This window comes from Pseudoliparis swirei, unplaced genomic scaffold (genome assembly GCF_029220125.1).
Source record: "Pseudoliparis swirei isolate HS2019 ecotype Mariana Trench unplaced genomic scaffold, NWPU_hadal_v1 hadal_25, whole genome shotgun sequence".
In the NCBI taxonomy this organism is placed as follows: Eukaryota; Metazoa; Chordata; class Actinopteri; order Perciformes; family Liparidae; genus Pseudoliparis; species Pseudoliparis swirei.
Genome location: NW_026613261.1, coordinates 1,352,918 through 1,377,288, shown reverse-complemented (window position 1 = coordinate 1,377,288; position 24,371 = coordinate 1,352,918). Strand labels below are relative to the sequence as shown.

At 48.4% G+C, this 24,371-nt stretch overlaps 2 protein-coding genes and 1 long non-coding RNA gene across 4 annotated transcripts; all 3 read right to left on the bottom strand.

Annotated features, from left to right (window-relative positions):
- Positions 1-3,719: 3,719 nt before the first annotated feature.
- LOC130190921 (zinc finger and BTB domain-containing protein 17-like) lies at positions 3,720-9,724 on the bottom strand. 2 transcript variants are annotated; one of them, XM_056410544.1, is made up of 4 exons: positions 9,053-9,724; positions 5,919-6,012; positions 5,827-5,888; positions 3,720-5,457 (listed from the first exon to the last, which is right to left on the bottom strand). In XM_056410544.1, the coding sequence occupies exons 1-4, from the start codon at positions 9,639-9,641 to the stop codon at positions 4,688-4,690; spliced, it is 1,515 nt and encodes a 504-aa protein (XP_056266519.1). In that variant the 5' UTR covers positions 9,642-9,724; the 3' UTR covers positions 3,720-4,687. The 2 variants fall into 2 exon arrangements, with proteins under 2 accessions (XP_056266519.1, XP_056266518.1); XM_056410543.1 differs by having other exon boundaries at positions 5,827-6,012.
- Positions 9,725-11,742: 2,018 nt separating this feature from the next.
- On the bottom strand, positions 11,743-24,268 carry si:dkey-7l6.3 (zinc finger protein 775). Its single transcript, XM_056410470.1, has 7 exons — positions 23,230-24,268; positions 22,948-23,036; positions 19,752-19,851; positions 19,003-19,667; positions 14,687-14,972; positions 14,005-14,058; positions 11,743-13,901 (listed from the first exon to the last, which is right to left on the bottom strand). The coding sequence occupies exons 1-7, from the start codon at positions 23,465-23,467 to the stop codon at positions 13,120-13,122; spliced, it is 2,214 nt and encodes a 737-aa protein (XP_056266445.1). The 5' UTR covers positions 23,468-24,268; the 3' UTR covers positions 11,743-13,119.
- Positions 16,696-17,320, bottom strand: LOC130190948 (uncharacterized). Its single transcript, XR_008831087.1, has 2 exons — positions 17,219-17,320; positions 16,696-17,092 (listed from the first exon to the last, which is right to left on the bottom strand). It is a non-coding gene; the product is annotated as an uncharacterized LOC130190948 (long non-coding RNA).
- Positions 24,269-24,371: the final 103 nt, after the last annotated feature.

Sequence of the window (24,371 nt, the reverse complement as noted above, 5' to 3'; positions counted from 1 at the left end):
GAGAGCTCCACCTTTATTGTGAAAATCTGAATCGGGGCTTCCTGGATGGCGTTGGGACATGAAGGGGTTTTGCTGGGTCAAATTTTCGACGATTTAAAAATTAAATGTATGTGATTTGAGGAAATGTTTAGATTATTGACGTCACTTGATTGACAGGTGGGTGGGCGGGGCCAATAATCCCCACTAGCATGAGTTCAGATCAGATGTTAACTGAGCCTGAAGTCATGTGACCTTCTATTTTAAATATGAAACTCTTCGTCTGTGAAGTGCCTTTAGGAGCTTCAGACCAACCAGCTGTTGTTACACTGTTATGACACTGTTATAACACTGTTGTGACACTGTTGTGACACTGTTACAACGGACCGGAGGTTTGATTTCCGCTGCTGGGCGGAGCAGGTGGGTGGAGTTTAGAAAAATTAGAATAATTCTAATATGTTTGGCTGCTAACACATTGTCACTATTAAGCAGATTTTTGTTTTTAATAGCAACGAATAAATAAAACAGTGAATATATAACGACAGTAAAAAAGCAAAGTGTTCTTGGAGGTATCCAACAATTTTAAAGACATTAAAAGATTTACCTTTTTCTGTAAATTAGTGTTGGAGATTTCTCTCATTGCTTAGCTTAGCGTAGCGTAGCTTAGCTTTACAGTCGTATTCAACAAAACAAGTTCACAATTGACGAGCTGTCTTCCTTTGAAGATTATTCATGAGTAATAATTCAAAAAAGAAATCAATGTTTGGAAAAGAAGTGTTTCTTTATCAGGTTTCTGACTTTATAACATTTTATTTTTTTAATCGTGTTTGGGCCTCAAACTAAACCGAGGCGTTTATAAAGCCCGAAGCACTTTGAGTGTAAATGTTTTTAAAGTTTTTTAATACGCAGATTGTCGTGAAAAGCTGAGTTACGCTCACTTCCTGTTCTCCGCTTGAGAAACAAAAACAAGATGGCGACGGTCAAAATCCAAGATGGCGACACCGCTAGCAACCTAGAGTGCTATGAGCCGCTAAGCTACCGATTAACGCTCTAATATCTACTATTAAACATCACACATGGGCTTTATGACTATTTATATCTATTTGACCGCTTAAAATAAGATTTTATGAAAAATGTGATTAACGACTTCAAATATATATTTTTGGGACAATGTGGAACCAAAGAGATGAAATCAAGCTCAATATTAATGTTTTCTTACTTTGAGACCAGTCGACGAGCTTATTGGTCGTGAAGAAGATCTTGGATCGCCATCTCGGGATTTAAAACTAAGATTTCGGGACCTTTTAAAATGCTAACAATTAATCTATATATTACTAATATTTATAATACATCTGATCAACTCACGGAGGTGCTGAACTCGGCGGAGCAGAGGATCATGTCTCTGCCCCCTAGTGGCCAGAGGCATGAAGCGCTCTGCCCCCTAGTGGCCAGAGGCATGAAGCGCTCTGCCCCCTAGTGGCCAGAGGCATGAAGCGCTCTGCCCCCTAGTGGCCAGAGGCATGAAGTGCTCTGCCCCCTGGTGGCCAGAGGCATGAAGCGCTCTGCCCCTAGTGGCCAGAGGCATGAAGCGCTCTGCCCCTAGTGGCCAGAGGCATGAAGCGCTCTGCCCCCTAGTGGCCAGAGGCATGAAGTGCTCTGCCCCCTAGTGGCCAGAGGCATGTAGCGCCCTGCCCCCTAGTGGCCAGAGGCATGAAGCGCTCTGCCCCCTAGTGGCCAGAGGCATGAAGCGGCCTGCCCCCTAGTGGCCAGAGGCATGAAGCGCACTGCCCCCTGGTGGCCAGAGGCATGAAGCGCTCTGCCCCCTAGTGGCCAGAGGCATGAAGCGCTCTGCCCCCTAGTGGCCAGAGGCATGAAGCGCTCTGCCCCCTAGTGGCCAGAGGCATGAAGCGCTCTGCCCCCTGGTGGCCAGAGGCATGAAGCGCTCTGCCCCCTAGTGGCCAGAGGCATGAAGCGCTCTGCCCCCTAGTGGCCAGAGGCATGAAGCGCTCTGCCCCCTAGTGGCCAGAGGCATGAAGCGCTCTGCCCTAGTGGCCAGAGGCATGAGCGCCTGCCCCTAGTGGCCAGAGGCATGAAGCGCCTGCCCTAGTGGCCAGAGGCATGAAGCGCCTGCCCCCAGTGGCCAGAGGCATGAGCGCCTGCCCCTAGTGGCCAGAGGCATGAGCGCTCTGCCCCCAGTGGCCAGAGGCATGAGCGCTCTGCCCCCAGTGGCCAGAGGCATGAAGCGCCTGCCCCTGGTGGCCAGAGGCATGAAGCGCCTGCCCCAGTGGCCAGAGGCATGAAGCGCCTGCCCCCAGTGGCCAGAGGCATGAAGCGCCTGCCCCCAGTGGCCAGAGGCATGAAGCGCCTGCCCCAGTGGCCAGGCATGAGGCGCCTGCCAGTGGCCAGAGGCATGAAGCGCTCTGCCCCAGTGGCCAGAGGCATGAAGCGCCTGCCCCCAGTGGCCAGAGGCATGAGCGCCTGCCCCTAGTGGCCAGAGGCATGAGCGCCTGCCCCCAGTGGCCAGAGGCATGAAGCGCCTGCCCCTGGTGGCCAGAGGCATGAGCGCCTGCCCCTGGTGGCCAGAGGCATGAGCGCTCTGCCCCTAGTGGCCAGAGGCATGAGCGCCTGCCCCCAGTGGCCAGAGGCATGAAGCGCTCTGCCCCTAGTGGCCAGAGGCATGAGCGCTCTGCCCCCTAGTGGCCAGAGGCATGAAGCGCTCTGCCCCCTAGTGGCCAGAGGCATGAAGCGCTCTGCCCCCTAGTGGCCAGAGGCATGAAGCGCTCTGCCCGCTAGTGGCCAGAGGCATGAAACGCTCTGCCCCCTAGTGGCCAGAGGCATGAAACGCTCTGCCCCCTAGTGGCCAGAGGCATGAAGCGCTCTGCCCGCTAGTGGCCAGAGGCATGAAACGCTCTGCCCCCTAGTGGCCAGAGGCATGAAGCGCTCTGCCCCCTGGTGGCCAGAGGCATGAAGCGCTCTGCCCCCTGGTGGCCAGAGGCATGAAGCGCTCTGCCCCCTAGTGGCCAGAGGCATGAAGCGCTCTGCCCCCTGGTGGCCAGAGGCATGAAGCGCTCTGCCCCCTAGTGGCCAGAGGCATGAAGCGCTCTGCCCCCTGGTGGCCAGAGGCATGAAGCGCTCTGCCCCTAGTGGCCAGTGATGTAATGCAGCTACACACACACACACACAGTTTATTGTACTTTTCATTTTGTTAGTCTGAAAACGTAAAGCTCAAACTGGATTTTAAGTGATTCTGTTTCATGGATCTGACTCGAGTCGATCACCACGGTGGATCAGGACATTTTCTAAATTCACAATTAGAAGTTCAGGGTGGTCGCCTGTTGGCGGCGCTGTTTAAGATGCATTTGTTGACAGTTTTGCAAAGTGTTTTGTGTAAATGAATATTTATGTTCCATTAAATCATTAAATGTTTCTGTAGTTTCTTTGAACTCTTTACGTCTGGAGAACAAACACAGACCATATAATATATATATTTAATATATGTGTATATATAATTAATATATGTATATATGTAATATATATATAATATTTATATATACTCATATTATATATATGATATATAATAAAACAAAAGGGAACCCTGCATCAACTCATCTAACATTAATTATCTTTTAATAATATTTATTATTAAATATGAAGTTTATGTATTTTTTAATTAATAGACTTTATATTTCTAAAATGTATTCTTAATTCCAGTAAATTAATAAATGCTTTTATCACAGTTCACGTGAAGATGACAAAATTATGTTTTTATTACAAAACTGAATCTCAGAACGTAAACACGACTTTCAGTTTTCCTCTCGGCGTGTAAACAAAGCAGCTGATTGGCCGGAGCGTGAGCTGTGCTCATGTCTAAGGAACAGAACGACGTCACATGGTCGAGCCAAGAGGAAGTCATCGTGACGCGGAGCCTCCTGGAGCCAGAGCCTCTTTGAGTCTTTGTGGTCCGTTAGTCTCTTTGAGTCTTTGTAGTCCATTAGAGTCTCTTTGAGTCTTTGTAGTCCGTTAGTCTCTTTGAGTCTTTGTAGTCCGTTAGTCTCTTTGAGTCTTTGTAGTCTGTTAGAGCCTCTTTGAGTCTTTGTGGTCCGTTAGTCTCTTTGAGTCTTTGTAGTCCATTAGAGTCTCTTTGAGTCTTTGTAGTCCGTTAGTCTCTTTGAGTCTTTGTAGTCCGTTAGTCTCTGAGTCTTTGTAGTCCGTTAGAGCCTCTTTGAGTCTTTGTAGTATGTTAGTCTCTTTGAGTCTTTGTGGTCCGTTAGAGTCTTTGTGGTCCGTTAGTCTCTTTGAGTCTTTGTGGTCCGTTAGAGCCTCTTTGAGTCTTTGTAGTCCATTAGAGTCTCTTTGAGTCTTTGTGGTCCGTTAGTCTCTTTGAGTCTGTGGTCTGTTAGAGTCTCTTTGAGTCTTTGTGGTCCGTTAGAGCCTTTGAGTCTTTGTGGTCCGTTAGTCTCTCTGAGTCTTTGTGGTCGTCTCATTCACATGGTAAACAGTGTGATATATTTGGGACTAAACAAGATGGCGTCCCGTCGGCCTCTCAGGACTTTAGTTGCCGCTAACATAATGAATCTCCTAAAACTAAAACTCATTTTGTACTTTCGTGACACGCAGATCCATCATATATTAAATCCTAAAGAAATGTGAGTGAAATAAAGTTCAGCGTGCTCCCGGTTCACGAACGACCTTTGACCTTTGACCCGGGCCGTCACTGGAGCGGCGGCGCGAAGCGTTTGTCGGCGGCGTGCGCGGCCACGTGGCGCCGCAGGTGCGCCCCGGAGATGAAGGTCTTGCCGCAGTACGGGCAGCGCAGCTGCTTGCAGTCCGTGTGCACCGCCATGTGCACCTTCAGCGAGCCCGACTGGGCGAAGCGCTTCCCGCAGTGGAGGCAGCCGTAGCGCTTCTCGCCCGTGTGCACGCTCTGGTGGCGCTTCAGGTTGCTGGAGTCGGAGAAGCGCTTGGCGCACAGCGGGCACACGAAGGGCTTCTCGCCCGTGTGGATCCGGATGTGGGTCTTCAGGTTCTTCAGGCACGCCAGCGTCTTGCCGCAGAAGCTGCAGCTGAACGTCCTGTCGCCGTCGTCCTGAGGCCTCCAGCCGGCGCCCCCGGTGAGGGCGAGGAGTCTCTCCGTCGCCTCCTTCCCGGGGAGCCCAGGCTTCTCCGCGGGCGGCGGCGGCTGCCGGCGCCGGACGCCGAAAGGGAAGCCGACGCCCACCGGGTCGCTCGCGTTCGCCGCGTAGGAGCAGCCGGGGTCCTCGCGCAAAGGATTCTGGGTAGCGAGCGGCGGCGGCGGCGGCTCGTACATCAGGCAGTCGTAGCCGCCGGGTTCCGGCCTGTGGACGCACTCGGAGGCGGAGCCGCCGACTTCCCCGCTCGTCCAGAGCACAGACGAGCCGCCGCACGCTACTTCCTGTTTGGTGGGCGGGGGCGGGGCTTCTGTCTCCGGCAGCTGGTCGTCAACGACGCAGCAAAACTCTTCTGGAGAGACAGATAATCAGATCACGGTTAAAAACAATAAACACTAATAATAATAATATTTATGTTGCTCATTCCATGCAGACTTTGTAACTGCCGCATTTAGAAAAACTTTTTAAAAACTAAAAACATGCGTTTTGAACTAATATTCTAAGTGTAATAAAGATTTAACAAAATTTAAGAAATAAAAAACAGGAAAACATTCAAAATGACAAAAATAAAGTTGCTTTTTAGAATTTCAAGCCTTGATTGTAAAAATAAATCCATGTATTTCTGTATTTAAAGACATCAAAGATCCTTCTAAAGATAGATGTAAGCGAGACTTTTTAAAAAGGGTCAGAAGAACTAAATGCCTCACAGAGCTGTACTTACTGTCCTCCTCCTCCTCCTCTTCGTCGTCCTCCACTTTGATCACCGTGACCGTGGCTTTGGTCACCGTGGCTTTGGTCACCGTGGCTTTGGTCGCCCCGCCTGGCGTTCCTGCCGCCGCTCCGCTCGCCGCCCGCGATGGGTCGGGGTCTCTGCACCGCGGAGCCTCCTGATTGGACGCTCTGAAGCCTGGAGGAGGGACGTCATCAGGACACTTTTTAAAGTTAAAGCTTTCTTTGTTTTACGAATGAATTCAAATGAAGCTCAGCGTTGGGTCAATCAGGAAGGCACGACCACAGTAATATGAGTTCTATATAGGATTTATATTCGTCTTTCGGGTGGGTATGTCGTGGCACGTTGTTGGAGAAAGACAAATATGTATTTATTGTTAATATAAATATATAGATTAATATTTCTTTAAATGATATATATTTAAATATTTCCACGAACAATACATATGTCTTTAAATTATATATATATCTAAACAATATATATTTCTATAAATGTTACATATATTTATATAAACAATGTATATATCTAGAAATATTTAATTAAATATGTCTATAAACAATGTATGTTCTAGTTAATATTGATTTATATGTTTCGCTTCTTCTTGGACCGTTTCTTTTATTTTTGATCAGGCTCTTCGAGGACACCTCGTCTTCCTAGCCAGCCCATTACACGTTAACGGTTACCTCTAGTTGTTCTGCTTCTACTTGGCCCGTTTCTTTTATTTTTGATCAGGCTCTTCGAGGACACCTCGTCTTCCTAGCCAGCCCATTACACGTTAACGGTTACCTCTAGTTGTTCTGCTTCTTCTTGGACCGTTTCTTTTATTTTAGATCAGGCTCTTCGAGGACACCTCGTCTTCCTAGCCAGCCCATTACACGTTAACGGTTACCTCTAGTTGTTCTGCTTCTACTTGGCCTGTTTCTTTTATTTTTGATCAGGCTCTTCGAGGACACCTCGTCTTCCTAGCCAGCCCATTACACGTTAACGGTTACCTCTAGTTGTTCTGCTTCTACTTGGCCTGTTTCTTTTATTTTAGATCAGGCTCTTCGAGGACACCTCGTCTTCCTAGCCAGCCCATTACACGTTAACGGTTACCTCTAGTTGTTCTGCTTCTTCTTGGACCGTTTCTTTTATTTTTGATCAGGCTCTTCGAGGACACCTCGTCTTCCTAGCCAGCCCATTACACGTTAACGGTTACCTCTAGTTGTTCTGCTTCTACTTGGCCTGTTTCTTTTATTTTTGATCAGGCTCTTCGAGGACACCTCGTCTTCCTAGCCAGCCCATTACACGTTAACGGTTACCTCTAGTTGTTCTGCTTCTACTTGGACCGCTTTTATTTTTGATCAGGCTCTTGAGGACACCTCGTCTTCCTAGCCAGCCCATTACACGTTAACGTTACCTCTAGTTGTTCTGCTTCTACTTGGCCTGTTTCTTTATTTTAGATCAGGCTCTTCGAGGACACCTCGTCTTCCTAGCCAGCCCATTACACGTTAACGGTTACCTCTAGTTGTTCTGCTTCTACTTGGCCTGTTTCTTTTATTTTGATCAGGCTCTTGAGGACACCTCGTCTTCCTAGCCAGCCCATTACACGTTAACGGTTACCTCTAGTTGTTCTGCTTCTACTTGGCCTGTTTCTTTTATTTTGATCAGGCTCTTGAGGACACCTCGTCTTCCTAGCCAGCCCATTACACGTTAACGGTTACCTCTAGTTGTTCTGCTTCTACTTGGCCCGTTTCTTCTTTTTTTGATCAGGCTCTGCGGGGACCCCTCGTCTCCCTAGCCCCCCCATCACACGTTAGGGGCTACCTCTAGTTGTTCTGCTTCTTCTTGGACCGCTTTTATTTTAGATCAGGCTCTTCGAGGACACCTCGTCTTCCTAGCCAGCCCATTACACGTTAACGGTTACCTCTAGTTGTTCTGCTTCTACTTGGCCTGTTTCTTTTATTTTAGATCAGGCTCTTGAGGACACCTCGTTCCTAGCCAGCCCATTACTTACCTCTAGTTGTTCTGCTTCTACTTGGCCTGTTTCTTTATTTTGATCAGGCTCTTCGAGGACACCTCATCTTCCTAGCCAGCCCATTACACGTTAACGGTTACCTCTAGTTGTTCTGCTTCTACTTGGCCTGTTTCTTTTATTTTGATCAGGCTCTTGAGGACACCTCGTCTTCCTAGCCAGCCCATTACATCGTTAACGGTTACCTCTAGTTGTTCTGCTTCTACTTGGCCTGTTTCTTTTATTTTGATCAGGCTCTTGAGGACACCTCGTCTTCCTAGCCAGCCCATTACGTTACCTCTAGTTGTTCTGCTTCTACTTGGCCCGTTTCTTTTATTTTTGATCAGGCTCTTCGAGGACACCTCGTCTTCCTAGCCAGCCCATTACACGTTAACGGTTACCTCTAGTTGTTCTGCTTCTTCTTGGACCGTTTCTTTTATTTTAGATCAGGCTCTTCGAGGACACCTCGTCTTCCTAGCCAGCCCATTACACGTTAACGGTTACCTCTAGTTGTTCTGCTTCTACTTGGCCTGTTTCTTTTATTTTAGATCAGGCTCTTCGAGGACACCTCGTCTTCCTAGCCAGCCCATTACACGTTAACGGTTACCTCTAGTTGTTCTGCTTCTACTTGGCCTGTTTCTTTTATTTTTGATCAGGCTCTTCGAGGACACCTCATCTTCCTAGCCAGCCCATTACACGTTAACGGTTACCTCTAGTTGTTCTGCTTCTACTTGGCCTGTTTCTTTTATTTTTGATCAGGCTCTTCGAGGACACCTCGTCTTCCTAGCCAGCCCATTACACGTTAACGGTTACCTCTAGTTGTTCTGCTTCTACTTGGCCTGTTTCTTTTATTTTTGATCAGGCTCTTCGAGGACACCTCGTCTTCCTAGCCAGCCCATTACACGTTAACGGTTACCTCTAGTTGTTCTGCTTCTACTTGGCCTGTTTCTTTTATTTTAGATCAGGCTCTTCGAGGACACCTCGTCTTCCTAGCCAGCCCATTACACGTTAACGGTTACCTCTAGTTGTTCTGCTTCTACTTGGCCTGTTTCTTTTATTTTTGATCAGGCTCTTCGAGGACACCTCGTCTTCCTAGCCAGCCCATTACACGTTAACGGTTACCTCTAGTTGTTCTGCTTCTACTTGGACCGTTTCTTTTATTTTTGATCAGGCTCTTCGAGGACACCTCGTCTTCCTAGCCAGCCCATTACACGTTGACGTTACCTCCAGGTGTTCCGCTTCTCCTCGGCCCGTGTCCGCCGCCGCCTGCCGCCGCCGCCGCGGCGACGCGCATCGCGGTCGCGCGGGCGGCCCGCAGCTCCGCGAGCCGCAGCTTCCTCCGCAGCCCGTCGTTCTCCTTGCGGCTCCGCGAGATCTCCAGCTGCAGCACCGCGTAGCCGCCGTCCACGAGCTCGCAGATCTCCGCCACCGCCGTGTTGGCCAGCGCCTCCATGATGGAGGCGAGCTGCGCGTGGATGGTGGCGGCGGGGGACATGTTGAGAGAACTAGCGACACGAAAGATACTGGGGATCCAACGCGCGCGCGTTAAACAGCGGGGCGGCCTCGGGCACCGGGTCGCGGCACCGGCTGGGCTCGAACTGGAACCCGGTCCGGTCGTCTGGATGCAGCGCTCGCGCCCGATGTAAACAGAACCGAGACGAACCAGGAAGTGATGCGGGAGGGAAACGACGACACAAACAAGAATGCGCATGCGCGAAGTGTCCAATATGCTTCTTGAGTTGATGTAGTCAACACGTATTCCTGTCCCCTTCGAGTCAGGAGACGGATTAAATATGTAATTTACTGGCTGCATTTACATTTAAGTCACTAATATTATTTAAGTCACTTTTGTTATTTTAAATAAAAAAAGTAAAAATTACCAATAAACAAACTAGAAAACCCAGTAACACTGTCACACGGAGCCGGACCAGAGCACGTTACAGGTGTCTCTGGAGAACAACTTTGCTTGGAGTCACTGTGTCTTTGTAGTGAGTTTGTGTCTTTGTAGTGAGTCTGTGCCTCTAGTGAGTTTGTCTCTTTGTAGTCACTTTGTGTCTCTAGTGAGTTTGTGTCTCTTTGTAGCGAGTCTGTGTCTGTAGTGAGTTTGTGTCTCTTTGTAGTGAGTTTGTGTCTAGTGAATTTGTGTCTCTGTAGTGAGTCTGTGTCTCTTTGTAGTCAGTTTGTGTCTTTGTAGTGAGTCTGTCTCTTTGTAGTGAGTCTGTGCCTCTAGAGTTTGTCTCTTTGAAGTGAGTTTGTCTCTTTGTAGTGAGTTTGTGCCTCTTTGTGTCTCTGTAGTGAGTTTGTGCCTCTTTGTAGTCACTTTGTGTCTCTGTAGTGAGTCTGTGTAGTGAGTTTGTGTCTGTCGTGAGTCTGTGCCTCTCTGTAGTGAGTCTGTGTCTCTGTAGTGAGTGTGTCTCTTTGTAGTGAGTCTGTGTCTCTTCGAAGTGAGTTTGTGTCTGTAGTGAGTCTGTCTCTTTGTAGTGAGTTTGTGTCTCTGTAGTGAGTGTGTGTCTCTTCGTAGTGAGTTTGTCTCTGTAGTGAGTCTGTGTCTCTTTGTAGTGAGTCTGTCTTTGTAGTGAGTCTGTGTCTCTGTAGTGAGTCTGTGTCTCTTTGTAGTGAGTCTGTGTCTCTGTAGTGAGTCTGTCTCTTTGTAGTGAGTCTGTGTCTCTGTAGTGAGTCTGTCTCTTTGTAGTGAGTCTGTGTCTCTGTAGTGAGTCTGTGTCTCTGTAGTGAGTCTGTCTCTTTGTAGTGAGTTTGTGTCTCTGTAGTGAGTCTGTGTCTCTTTGTAGTGAGTCTGTGTCTCTGTAGTGAGTCTGTCTCTTTGTAGTGAGTCTGTGTCTCTTTGTAGTGAGTCTGTGTCTCTGTAGTGAGTCTGTGTCTCTTTGTAGTGAGTCTGTGTCTCTGTAGTGAGTCTGTGTCTCTTTGTAGTGAGTCTGTGGCTCTGTAGTGAGTCTGTGTCTCTTTGTAGTGAGTCTGTGTCTCTGTAGTGAGTCTGTCTCTTTGTAGTGAGTTTGTGTCTCTGTAGTGAGTCTGTGTCTGTAGTGAGTCTGTCTCTTTGTAGTGAGTTTGTGTCTCTATAGTGAGTCTGTGTCTCTTTGTAGTGAGTTTGTGTCTCTGTAGTGAGTCTGTGTCTCTGTAGTGAGTGTGTGCCTCTTTGTAGTCTTTGTGGTCACTTTATTCTTCTTTCCAACAACTCTTGTAAAGACGATGTGTTCAGTCACACGTCTGACCTCTGACCCGGACGTCTTGTGGTCGTCACAGTGAAACCAGACCTGCAGCTGATGACATCATCGTGTCAGGAGGCCAAAGGCCTCCCCACGGATACTTCAGGGTCCTGGGATCCAGTGGGGAACCTGTGGCTTTCATCATTTAAGGTCAGACACAAATCCATCAGACACGTGTCTTCATGCGTCTCCTTTGGAAGACATGACATTAAATACACAAGTTACTGCTCCAGCTGATCTTTACACTCTAAACTTTGGGTTTGAATAACCTTTTTGAAAAAGTAATATATATTTAGAATATATTTATACAATTAAATGTATATAGAATCATACATTTCCATATATACATAATTATATATAAATATTAAAATATACATTATATATTAATTTATATAGAAATATATTTTTATTTATATAATATATTTACATATTATATAAAGTTTTAATTCAATATATATATATATAAATAATACTAATTTAATGTATTAATTTATAAATATTTTTATTTAGAAATTAATATATATGTATAAATAATATTAATTAAAATATATATATATATTAATTTATAAGCTAATTAAAACAAGTATATATTATGCATATACATTGATATAATACACATATAAATGTATATAATTATTCATATAAATATCTGAAATCCCTTGTGACAAGTTACAGATCTGTTTGGAGTAATAACTGACAAACAGTTTATTAACCAAGAACACGTGACCACAGCCTGGTTCATCGAGAACACCACGCTCCAGTTCATTGGTCAACGTCTGGAGGATACAAAAGAAAAGACAACCGTCCTGAAGGTCCAGGAAACGTCCTCAGAGTTTAGTTCCAACAGAACCAGAACCAGAGCCAGAGCCAGAGCCAGAACCAGAACCAGAGCCAGAGCCAGAACCTGTCCTTGCTACCCTGAACCAGCGTGACCGGCTCAATGCTGTAACGCCTTGGAACTCTAAAAGGGGGCGTGTCTGTCACACAGGGGGCGCGTCAGTCGCTAGGGGGCGTGTCAGTTACACAGGGGGCGTGTCAGTCGCCAGTAGGGTTGGGTACCGGAAACCGGTGCCAATGTGGTACCGGTTCCAATACAACCGGTAATACCCGGACCGAAACGCAACGCACATTCTGGTGCTACTTTCCGGTGCCTGAGCCGATTGAAATTGAAAAAAACTATTGTTGTGAACTTCTGTGGTGACTCCGCCCTGTCAGCAGGTGACTCCGCCCTGTCAGCAGGTGACTCCGCCCTGTCAGCAGGTGACTCCGCCCTGTCAGCAGGTGACTCCGCCCTGTCAGCAGGTGACTCCGCCCTGTCATTGAACTCTGAGAGGAGGCGTGGCCGTGTGTGACGAGTGAGGCCGAGCACAGCAGCGTCAGGCTGGGCGCGACGGGGAGACGTCACCGGTCCCCTGAACACGGGGAGATCGATGATGACGAGCAGCCGGAACTCAGATTAGTAACGGAACGTTGTTTGCAAGTCTTGCATTCATAAAAGTAGCCCAAGAAATAATAAATTAGCCATTATAACCATGTTTAAGCTAGCTCGTAGCTAGCCTGACAGTCTGCTAGCAGGTGTGTTGGTGTCCAGCGGTCCCGGCTGTTTACCCGGTGTTACCGGGAATATAATGACGGAGGAATAAAGACCGTGGGCGTCACTTTGTTTCAGTGGAACTCTCGCTGTCAGAAGCAAAACTTTATGTGTCACGTGTCATCTTCAGTCCCTCTGATTGGTTGTTCTCTTTGCCCATCAACAGTGACAGGTTAACCCTATAAAGGCAGCACATGGTAATATATGTATATGTATATATATATATATATATATATATACACACCTCACATCATGGAGAACATTGTGTCTGTTAACAGTCTGATATCCGTTGTGTGTCGGTGCTCCATGATAACGGCTTCTACAGGGAATATGGCCAAAGAGGTTTTTAATGTCCTCATTGTGCGTTAAAAAAAAAAAGTATCGGTTCAGGCACCGTTTAGGCACCAGTATCGGGAAAAACCCAAACAATACCCATCCCGAGTCGCCAGGGGGCGTGTCCGTCGCCAGGGGGCGTGTCAGTCGCACAGGGCGCCTCCGTGGCACTTCTTCATGTGCAGCTTGAGGCTGTACTTGACGATGAAGCTGCGGGCGCAGAGCGAGCAGGCGTACGGCCGCGCCCCCGAGTGCACGCTCAGGTGCGACTTCAGGTGCGCCGACTGCGTGAACTTCTTGCCGCACTGGGCGCAGCAGAACGGCCGCTGGCCCGTGTGGATGCGCAGGTGCACCTCCAGGTTCTGGGTGGTGGCGTACGTCTTGGAGCAGACGGCGCACGCGTAGCGCTTCCCCCCCCGGCCGCCGCCGAGCTGGGGGCGCCCCGACGGGTCCCGGTAGTGGGCGAAGTTCATGGCGTCGCCGTCGCCGTCGTCCTCGTACTCGAAGGCGGAGATGCTGCCGTCCGACAGCGGGCAGTCCGCCGCGGAGATGGCGCCCGTGACGCCGATCATCTTGAGCCCGAAGGCGTCGGCGTGCTCGTCCTGGTGGAAGAAGGCCCCGTGGCCCTTGGCCTGTCTGGTCCACGTCAGGCTGAGGTCCAGCTCCCTGTTGGTGGGCGACTCCATCAGGGCGAAGTACGGCGGCCCGTTGGCGCCGGGCGGGGCCAGCGAGCAGTCGGGGTCGTAGGAGCAGAGCGACTCGCCGGCCCCCGTGTCGTCGGCGCCGAGCCGCCCGGAGAAGCCCGGCTCGCTGCGAGGGGAGTCCGGACCGTACAGCGCCACGCTCTTCTTCGCGGGCGGCGAGGAGGACGACTTCCTGTCGCCGTCCTGGCTGCACGGCCAGCGCCTCTTGGCCGCTGCGTTGTCTAGAGAGAAGACGAAGAAACGATGATGGGAAAACATCAGTGAAGGACCCACTGTGGCCCCTGACTCAGAGGGTGAGAAACCCCGCGTGGCGTCAACACTCACCTTGCTCAAAGGCGTCGCTGCTGTCGGAGTCTTCGTCTTTGATCAGCACCACGTCTGGAAGCTGGAGACGACATCACCATCATCATCATCATCACCACCATCATCACCATCATCATCATCACCATCAATTAATACACCAGGAAGATAACATGCACACTTACCCTGATTGTTGATTGGCTGATTCCTCATTCGGTTAATTCAAGTTTTAATTAGAAACTTAATTGAAATTGGGGGGGGGGGATTCTAATTAACTTAAATATATATATATATATTATTATTTTTGTATATACTTTTTTAAAACTATTTATTAAGATTCTAAACATATTCACCTAAAATAACACATAAAATAATAACTTAATCACTCAAAATAAAAACTTAGTCACAAAGATAATAACTTAGTCATAAAGATAATAACTTAGTCATAAAGAAAATAACTTAGTCGTAAGAATATTGAGAAACGTTGACAATGAATAATTTAAAAAGAGCTTTTCATGAATGATTGACTCGTCATTAAGTGTGTGTGTGAGTGTGTGTGTGTGGGGGGGTCACCTCTTCCCGCAGCACCGCTCCTCCTCCTCCTCCTCCTCCTCCTCCTCCTCCTCCTCCTCCTCCTCCTCCTCCTCCTCCTCCCCGTCCCCGTCCCGCTGCTGCTGCTGCTGCGGGGTTTCCGGCCCCTGTTGGCCCTCCGGTCCCGTCTCCGGTCCCGTCTCCGGTCCCGTCTCCGGTCCCGTCTCCGGTCCCGTCTCCGGTCCCGTCTCCGGTCCCGTCTCCGGTCCCGTCTCTGGTCCCGCCGCCTTCCCGCCGCCCCTGATCACGATGGACTCGATGAGGTGCAGCTTCTTCCTCAGGCCGTCGTTCTCCTGGCGGCCGCGGCTGATCTCCAGCCGCAGCGCCGCGTAGCCGCCGTCCACCACCTCGCAGATCTCCGCCACCGCCGCCTTGGTGAGGGCGGCCATGATGACGCAGAGCTGCTCGCGCACAGCTCTGCTGCTGAGGGCCGCCATGGAGGAGCGCGCGCGAGGGACGACCGTTGGGCGACCGTTGGACGTTAACGCGTCACAAAGACGATACAACGCTTGTTATCTACTTCCTTCTCCTGACTCGCACTTCCGTTAGAACAGCGTCGCTTTCAGAATAAGAGCCCGCTGTCATTGTTGCGACACTGGGCTCATCTGTTGTCAGAGCAACAACAAACAAAGTGTTTATTTTATTTAGTTATCTACTCTGTCGTGTGTCTGCTTGTCTATATATTAACTGTTATAAAGACCAGATAAAAACAGCGCTAAAGAAATGTAAAATCAGACCAGGGGACCTGGAGGGCTGCTGACCGTAACACCTGGCGTCAGATGTGCCAAGACGGGACCACAGCACTGGAGGAGGACAGCCAGGAGGCAGGAAAGAAAGGAAAGAAGGCAGACAAGAAAAACATCCAAGGTTGCCAGGACCACCACTCCTACATACGCATGTCCACCTGCGACAAGACCTGTGGATCCAGGAGAGGACGACACGGCCACCAGAAAACTCACCGCTGAAAGTCAGAAGTGGACGTCATCATCGGCTTCGATGGACAACTACAAGCAAGCAAGCAAGCATATATTAACTATATATATATATATAGTTAATATATATATATCGTTTATATATAAAATATATTAACTAAACGTGTAAATATCTATAAGCAGTGAGAAGCTGTCAGTGTGTGAGTGGATGTGTTACTGGGACCAGTGAGAGACCAGTTCTATTGTTGAAAGGCCTTTGTGTGTGTGTGTGTGTGCGCGCGTGCGTGCGCGCACCACACAGGGCTCACACAGCCTCGTGTCAGAGGAGATCAATAATACACGATTTTTAAGGCCCATATTTATGCTTATATTTCAGTTATTTTTAACCAATTCACACAAACAGTTATCTATTATTTTTGATCAGTTTCTTGGACATAAAACAATTAATTGTGACCAAGATAAAGTTGGCAGGATGTTATAATGCACAAATAAATCAATTAAATCACTACAGGAGAACAGACCCTGAACGGTTAGCTACCTAGCTTTATAATGCTACCATGTATGCTAGTGAGCTACCTAGCTTTATAATGCCATGTATGCTAGTTAGCTACCTAGCTTTATAATGCTACCATGTATACTAGTGAGCTACCTAGCTTTATAATGCCATGTATGCTAGTTAGCTACCTAGCTTTATAATGCTACCATGTATGCTAGTGAGCTACCTAGCTTTATAATGCCATGTATTCTAGTTAGCTACCTAGCTTTATAATGCCATGTATGCTAGTGAGCTACCTAGCTTTATAATGCTACCATGTATACTAGTGAGCTACCTAGCTTTATAATGCCATGTATTCTAGTTAGCTACCTAGCTTTATAATGCCATGTATGCTAGTGAGCTACCTAGCTTTATAATGCCATGTATGCTAGTGAGCTACCTAGCTTTATAATGCCATGTATGCTAGTGAGCTACCTAGCTTTATAATGCCATGTATGCTAGTGAGCTACCTAGCTTTATAATGCCATGTATGCTAGTGAGCTACCTAGCTTTGTAATGCCACCCTGCTTTAACACTTCCCTGGTGACAGAAGAGCTCTGATCAACGTTATAACTCTTTAGTTGCATTCATAGAATCTAATCTAAAAAGATTCAGTTTACAAAACATGTAACAACAAGAGAAGCAGCCATTCCTCAGTTTGAGTTTTTTCACTTTTACATTTATTTTTTTAAACCAGCACAAATTCACTGCAGACCAACTTGTGTTCTCTACTGTGTCGTCTGTAAAGGACTCGCTCTCCTGGTTCAGATTCACACCGACGGGTAGACCTCCACCTGTAGACCTCCACCTGTAGACCTCCACCGGTAGACCTCCACCTGTAGACCTCCACCGGTAGACCTCCACCCGTAGACCTCCACCGGTAGACCTCCACCCGTAGACCTCCACCGGTAGACCTCCACCCGTAGACCTCCACCTGTAGACCTCCACCTGTAGACCTCCACCGGTAGACCTCCACCCGTAGACCTCCACCCGTAGACCTCCACCGGTAGACCTCCACCGGTAGACCTCCACCGGTAGACCTCCACCGGTAGACCTCCACCGATAGACCTCCACCGATAGACCTCCACCCGTAGACCTCCACCCGTAGACCTCCACCTGTACACCTCCACCCGTAGACCTCCACCTGTAGACCTCCACCCATAGACCTCCACCCGTAGACCTCCACCCGTAGACCTCCACCGGTAGACCTCCACCCGTAGACATCCACCGGTAGACCTCCACCCGTAGACCTCCACCCGTAGACCTCCACCCGTAGACCTCCACCGATAGACCTCCACCCGTAGACCTCCACCCGTAGACCTCCACCGATAGACCTCCACCCATAGACCTTCACCTGTAGACCTCCACCCGTAGACCTCCACCCGTAGACCTCCACCCGTAGACCTCCACCCGTAGACCTCCACCTGTAGACCTCCACCCGTAGACCTCCACCTGTAGACCTCCACCCGTAGACCTCCACCTGTAGACCTCCACCTGTAGACCTCCACCTGTAGACCTCCACCCGTAGACCTCCACCCGTAGACCTTCACCTGTAGACCTCCACCCGTAGACCTCCACCCGTAGACCTCCACCTGTAGACCTCCACCTGTAGACCTCCACCCGTAGATCTCCACCTGTAGACCTCCACCTGTAGACCTCCACCCGTAGACCTCCACCTGTAGACCTCCACCTGTAGACCTCCACCTGTAGACCTCCACCCGTAGACCTCCACCCGTAGACCTTCACCTGTAGACCTCCACCCGTAGACCTCCACCTGTAGACCTCCACCTGTAGACCTCCACCCGTAGATCTCCACCTGTAGACCTCCACCCGTAGACCTCCAGCGGCTTCACGGCTCTGACCAGGAACTCACTTGAGGTTGTTTTGTGTCTCTTTGTGGTTGTTTTGTGTCTCTTTGTGGTTGTCTTGAGTCTCTTTGTGGTTGTTTTGTGTCTTTGTGGTTGTCTTGAGTCTCTTTGTGGTTGTCTTGAGTCTCTTTGTGGTTGTTTTGTGTCTCTTTGTGGTTGTCTTGAGTCTCTTTGTGGTTGTTTTGAGTCTCTTTGTGGTTGTCTTGTGTCTCTTTGTGGTTGTCTTGAGTCTCTTTGTGGTTGTTTTGTGTCTCTTTGTGGTTGTTTTGTGTCTCTTTGTGGTTGTCTTGAGTCTCTTTGTGGTTGTTTTGTGTCTCTTTGTGGTTGTTTTGTGTCTCTTTGTGGTTGCTTTGTGTCTCTTTGAGGTTGTTTTGAGTCTCTTTGTGGTTGTCTTGAGTCTCTTTGTGGTTGTTTTGAGTCTCTTTGTGGTTGTTTTGTGTCTCTTTGTGGTTGTTTTGTGTCTCTTTGTGGTTGCTTTGTGTCTCTTTGTGGTTGTTTTGAGTCTCTTTGTGGTTGTCTTGAGTCTCTTTGTGGTTGTTTTGAGTCTCTTTGTGGTTGTCTTGAGTCTCTTTGTGGTTGTCTTGAGTCTCTTTGTGGTTGTTTTGAGTCTCTTTGTGGTTGTCTTGAGTCTCTTTGTGGTTGTCTTGAGTCTCTTTGTGGTTGTCTTGAGTCTCTTTGTGGTTGTCTTGAGTCTCTTTGTGGTTGTTTTGAGTCTCTTTGTGGTTGTTTTGTGTCTCTTTGTGGTTGTTGTGTGTCTCTTTGTGGTTGTTTTGAGTCTCTTTGTGGTTGTTTTGTGTCTCTTTGTGGTTGTTTTGAGTCTCTTTGTGGTTGTTTTGTGTCTCTGTGGTTGTTTTGAGTCTCTTTGTGGTTGTTTTGTGTCTCTTTGTGGTTGTTTTGTGTCTCTTTGTGGTTGTTTTGTGTCTCTTTGTGGTTGTTTTGTGTCTCTTTGTGGTTGTTTTGTGTCTCTTTGTGGTAGTCGTTGAGGTCAGAATCTGATCCGGTTCGGCGTGTTCTCGGGCGTCTAAAATACGTTCATAAAAAGTCCTTTTGCTTCATGAAAGGATCTCTTTGAGGGTTCTGGTTCTGGCGGTCAGACGGCGTGGTGCTTCCGCTGGTGGATCCTCAGGTTCTGCTTGCCGGCGAACCGCTTCCCGCAGTGCAGGCAGGCGAAGGGCCGCTCGCCGGTGTGCACGCTCTGGTGCGTCTTCAGGTGGCCCGACTGCGTGAAGCGCTTGCCGCACTGGGCGCAGCTGTACGGCCGCTCGCCGGTGTGCACGCGCGTGTGCGTCTCCAGGCTGCGCGACGACGTGAAGCTCTTGCCGCAGCAGCTGCAGCCGAAGCGCCGGCCGTCCCCGCAGAACCGGTCCGGCGGCGGGAACCCGGCGAGGCCGAGCGGGTCCGGCGCTTCGTCCGACCGGCCCGGCGGGCCCCGATCGGTCCACGGGTCCAGGTCCGCGTTGTAGGGGAGGGAGCCGATCGGGGTCGCGTCCCGCTTCGGGTCCGAGGGCCACGGTGGCGAGGAGGCGGGGCTTCCCCCGGGTCCAAACAGGAAGTGCCTCTGCACGCCGATGGAGTCAAACGCCGCGTCCGAAGAGCGGCTCTCGGCGCCGCCCGGTGACCCCGGTGAGGCGCCCCGCTGCTCCGACCGACCGTCGCTGCTCTGGCCCCACAGCCGCATGGCGGCCGCCGCCGAGTGGACCGCCGGCCCAGAGGGGCCCTCCTCCTCCACGCCGCCCGGGTCGGACAGCTGCATCTCCGTTCCTTCACAAACAAACAAACAACAACAACAACAGTATGATATCGTCGCCTGATTCAGCGTTTACTAATTTCAAAGTGTTTTCTCACCGTCCTCGTTGAGCAGCAGCTCTTCCTCCTCTTCCTCTTTCGCCATCTCCTCCTTGATTAAAACTACATCCTGGTCCTTCAGCTCCTCTGCAGGAGAATCCTGAGGAAAGAAATGATCAACTGGCTCCTACTTTGGTCTGCAGCCAAATTAACTGATTATTTACAGACATATGAGGTTGTTGTGTGTCTTTGTGTCTCTTTGTATGTCTTTAGTCGTTTTGTATCTTTGTAGTTCTGTCTCTGTGGTTGTTTTGAGTCTCTTTGTGGTTGTTTTGTGTCTCTTTGTGGTTGTCTTGAGTCTCTTTGTGGTTGTTTTGTGTCTCTTTGTGGTTGTCTTGAGTCTCTTTGTGGTTGTCTTGAGTCTCTTTGTGGTTGCTTTGTGTCTCTTTGTGGTTGTTTTGAGTCTCTTTGTGGTTGTTTTGTGTCTCTTTGTGGTTGTCTTGAGTCTCTTTGTGGTTGTTTTGAGTCTCTTTGTGGTTGTCTTGAGTCTCTTTGTGGTTGTCTTGAGTCTCTTTGTGGTTGTATTTAGGGCTGCAACTAACGATTATTTTGATAATCGATTAATCGGTTGATTATTCTATCGATTAATCGATTAATCGGATAAAAAAACAAAAACACTTTAATTTTCAACCCTTTATTCAAAACAGGGTTCGTACGGTCATGGAAACCCTGGAAAAGTCATGGAATTTTTAAATGGCTATTAGCAGGCCTAGAGAAGTAATTGAAAAAAATAAAATCCCAAAATATTTGGAAAAGTAATGCAAATTTGTTTGATTCAAATGTTAATTTACACGGTATATATACGGTATGCTTTGGAATTCTCATTGTTATTTTAAATACTACATCTCACTTTGTCACGTATAGACAGAGTTTTCACAAAATGTTTCATCATGGAAATTTGGTTTAAAGTCATGGAAAGGTCCTGGAGATCCACTGGTCACCATGGTGATGAACCTGTTCACTGGTCACCATGGTGATGAACCTGTTCACTGGTCACCATGGTGATGAACCTGTTCACTGGTCACCATGGTGATGAACCTGTTCACTGGTCACCATGGTGATGAACCGTCACAAACAGACAGACAGCTCTCCTCTCCTGAGCAGTGGTCCCCATGTGGCCCCGCCCCCTGAACAATATCAGAGACGCGTTCCGATTTATTATTTTGTTCACCTGGCCCGCTGCCGTTGAGATTGCAGTGAGACGCGGAAAAAATGTGAAGTGGTGCTCTTCTTCACAATAGAACATCTTTGATGGGACGTGTCGCGTCTCGGCCAATCAGCGTTCAGATGTCCACAGCGTTTGGGAAGTTGGGTTAGCTTAAATGTTAGTCCGCTACATCTGCTGCTGTCACGCTGCACGGTGTAGCGATGCTAACAAAGTACCCGTACGTTAAAAACGATGTGATTTAGCATATTTTTAGTATCGATACTTCATTAAAAGAGCGATCAGAGTGCACGCTGCTCCGCCCAGTTAAATGTGTCTGCACGCGCATGCACTCACAGCGAGTGGGGGCGTGGCTTATCTCCGTTGCCTTTCTCCGTGGAAAAATATTTTCCGCTGTCCGCCACGGAATAAATAACCACGTTTTCTACGTTATACTCTTGTGGAAATGCCTCACACGTGGTGACATGTAGCGCCCTGGTGTCTGGGTTCATAAGGTCACCCGGAGGCGCACTCAGCTCCGTGAATGTCTCCGACGACGTGAATGACTTCCGCATCCAGCGCCACGTGAGCAGCAGCAGCCAATTAGATTCATCAACAGAGGAGCAGCTCAGCGCTGATTGGCTCTCACAACGCAGCGTTCCGTCTCTCCCTCCCTCTTGTTTCTCCTGCGCCGCTCTGCGCTCAAATCTACTTTGTTTATACTCCGTGACTTATTGAGCGCCGTAATAATCGCGCGACACAACGAATCGATCATGAAATTCGTTGCCAACTATTTTAATAACCGATTTTTATCGATTCGTTGTTGCAGCCCTAGTTGTATTAAGTCTCTTTGTGGTTGTCTTGAGTCTCTTTGTGGTTGTTTTGAGTCTCTTTGTGGTTGTTTTGTATCTCTTTGTGGTTGTCTTGTGTCTCTTTGTGGTTGTCTTGAGTCTCTTTGTGGTTGTCTTGAGTCTCTTTGTGGTTGTCTTGAGTCTCTTTGTGGTTGTCTTGTGTCTCTTTGTGGTTGTCTTGAGTCTCTTTGTGGTTGTCTTGAGTCTCTTTGTGGTTGTCTTGAGTCTCTTTGTGGTTGTCTTGAGTCTCTTTGTGGTTGTCTTGAGTCTCTTTGTGGTTGTCTTGAGTCTCTTTGTGGTTGTTTTGAGTCTCTTTGTGGTTGTCTTGAGTCTCTTTGTGGTTGTCTTGAGTCTCTTTGTGGTTGTCTTGAGTCTCTTTGTGGTTGTCTTGAGTCTCTTTGTGGTTGTCTTGAGTCTCTTTGTGGTTGTCTTGAGTCTCTTTGTGGTTGTTTTGAGTCTCTTTGTGGTTGTCTTGAGTCTCTTTGTGGTTGTCTTGAGTCTCTTTGTGGTTGTCTTGAGTCTCTTTGTGGTTGTCTCTTGTGGTTGTCTTGAGTCTCTTTGTGGTTGTCCTGAGTCTCTTTGTGGTTGTCTTGAGTCTCTTTGTGGTTGTCTTGAGTCTCTTTGTGGTTGTCTTGAGTCTCTTTGTGGTTGTCTTGAGTCTCTTTGTGGTTGTTTTGAGTCTCTTTGTGGTTGTCTTGAGTCTCTTTGTGGTTGTCTTGAGTCTCTTTGTGGTTGTCTTGAGTCTCTTTGTGGTTGTCCTGAGTCTCTTTGTGGTTGTCTTGAGTCTCTTTGTGGTTGTCTTGAGTCTCTTTGTGGTTGTCTTGAGTCTCTTTGTGGTTGTCTTGAGTCTCTTTGTGGTTGTCTTGAGTCTCTTTGTGGTTGTCTTGAGTCTCTTTGTGGTTGTCTTGAGTCTCTTTGTGGTTGTCTTGAGTCTCTTTGTGGTTGTCTTGAGTCTCTTTGTGGTTGTCTTGAGTCTCTTTGTGGTTGTCTTGAGTCTCTTTGTGGTTGTCCTGAGTCTCTTTGTGGTTGTTTTGAGTCTCTTTGTGGTTGTCTTGAGTCTCTTTGTGGTTGTCTTGAGTCTCTTTGTGGTTGTCTTGAGTCTCTTTGTGGTTGTCTTGAGTCTCTTTGTGGTTGATCTGGGCCCTGACCAGGGGGTCCTGACACTTCCAGAGCGAAGTGACAGGCGTTTGGGGGAACCAACCTCTCTGGTGTCGGGGCTCCGCTCTGTGGGGCCTCTTCTCTGGAGAGGTCCTCTCAGCTGATTGGCTCCCACCGCAGACCGGAAGTCATCTGGGAGGGAACAGCAACATGGCTCTTACTGACGACACAGGGTAACACTCAGTGAAGCTCCTTCATAGGAGAGCAGTTCACACATGAATATCAGGAACTGTAAAGAAACTATTTAACCTCACGTGTTCTGTACCGTCACGTGTTTTTAATGGAGGTCACGTTTTCCAGCCGGCTTCATGTGGAGGGAACTCACCGGGAGTGAAGGGCGCGCTGCCGCCCGCGGGGGCCCCCGCGCTCCGGGCCCCCGCGGCGGTCTCCATCAGCCGCAGCTGCCGCCGCAGCTCGCGGTTCTCCCGGTGGCTGCGGCCCACCTCCAGCCGCAGCCCGGCGCAGCGGCCGGCCACCAGCTCGCAGATCTCCGCCACGGCGGCGGCGGTCAGCACCTCCATGACGGACGTCAGCTGCGCGTGCAAGGCCTCGCAGACCGTCATCTCAAAGCGCGCGAATTAAAGCAACATGAAGACAAGTAGCAGGAGAGAAGAAGAAACGCCCGGTGCGTTCAAAGAGGGTGGGAGCGAACCACGTCCTCCCGTTAAACCCCGGTGTGAGTGACCGGGGAAGGGAGGGGGGGGGGAGGTACCGGATAGATGCTGCGGTTGATTGTTGTTGTTTGTTTTAAGTCGGTTGTCTCCTCTTCTAAAAGTGGTTGAACGGGACGACTTCCGCAATGACTCTTTCGAAATAAAAGCTCGAAGAGGAGGATCACGGGGGTGCTGCCTTCGCGGGCGCCTTGTTAAAATTCCAGCTTAGATTTTTGTATTGCTCATTGTGTGGGTATTTAAAGCTCAAATGACGAAGACATGAATGTATTTTAATATCTTAAGCTGCTTTAAAGGACAGTGGGTGTGAACATATCACAGGTGTGTATACATGTACAAGTACCCCGTTGTACTGAAGTAACTTTACTGTATATGTTGCTCCACTATATGTATCTGACATCTACAGGTAATTATCACTTGCATATAAATATATTTTTTAAAGCTCACAGCAGCTGATCGGTGGGTAAAACATTAAACGTGATTTATCTGTTTGGCTACATTTTTGCACTACTTTTGTAGTTAATTTAACTTAATATTATTCGATCTCTGGGTATATATTGTGCATTTTCCTTATTATATTCGATGTTTTTTAGTTATTGTGCATTGTTTTATATTATTCTATTACATTTTTAGAAATATATATTGTGCATTTTTCTCGTTCTATTCTATTGTGTGTACATATTGTGCATTTGTATATGTGTATTGCTGACATGATTAATAAAGTATCCAATTAATATATTGTGTGGTTGAAACTGGTTCCACAATGATCACACACACCAAGTGCCTAAATGTAGTC

Excerpts from the sequence above, each read along its gene's own strand:
- LOC130190921 (XM_056410543.1), bottom strand. The coding sequence starts at position 9,641 with ATGCAGCCAGTAAATTACATATTTAATCCGTCTCCTGACTCGAAGGGG. Across the intron at positions 6,013-9,052 it reads GAGAAGCGGAACACCTGGAG|GCTTCAGAGCGTCCAATCAG; the intron begins GTAACGTCAACG and ends TCCCTCCTCCAG. Across the intron at positions 5,458-5,826 it reads AGAGGAGGAGGAGGAGGACA|AAGAGTTTTGCTGCGTCGTT; the intron begins GTAAGTACAGCT and ends CTGTCTCTCCAG.
- si:dkey-7l6.3 (XM_056410470.1), bottom strand. The coding sequence starts at position 23,467 with ATGACGGTCTGCGAGGCCTTGCACGCGCAGCTGACGTCCGTCATGGAG. Across the intron at positions 14,973-19,002 it reads ACCAGCGGAAGCACCACGCC|CTCTGCGTCATCATGGCCGC; the intron begins GTCTGACCGCCA and ends GTGCGCGAGCAG. Across the intron at positions 13,902-14,004 it reads CAGCGACGCCTTTGAGCAAG|ACAACGCAGCGGCCAAGAGG; the intron begins GTGAGTGTTGAC and ends TCTTCTCTCTAG.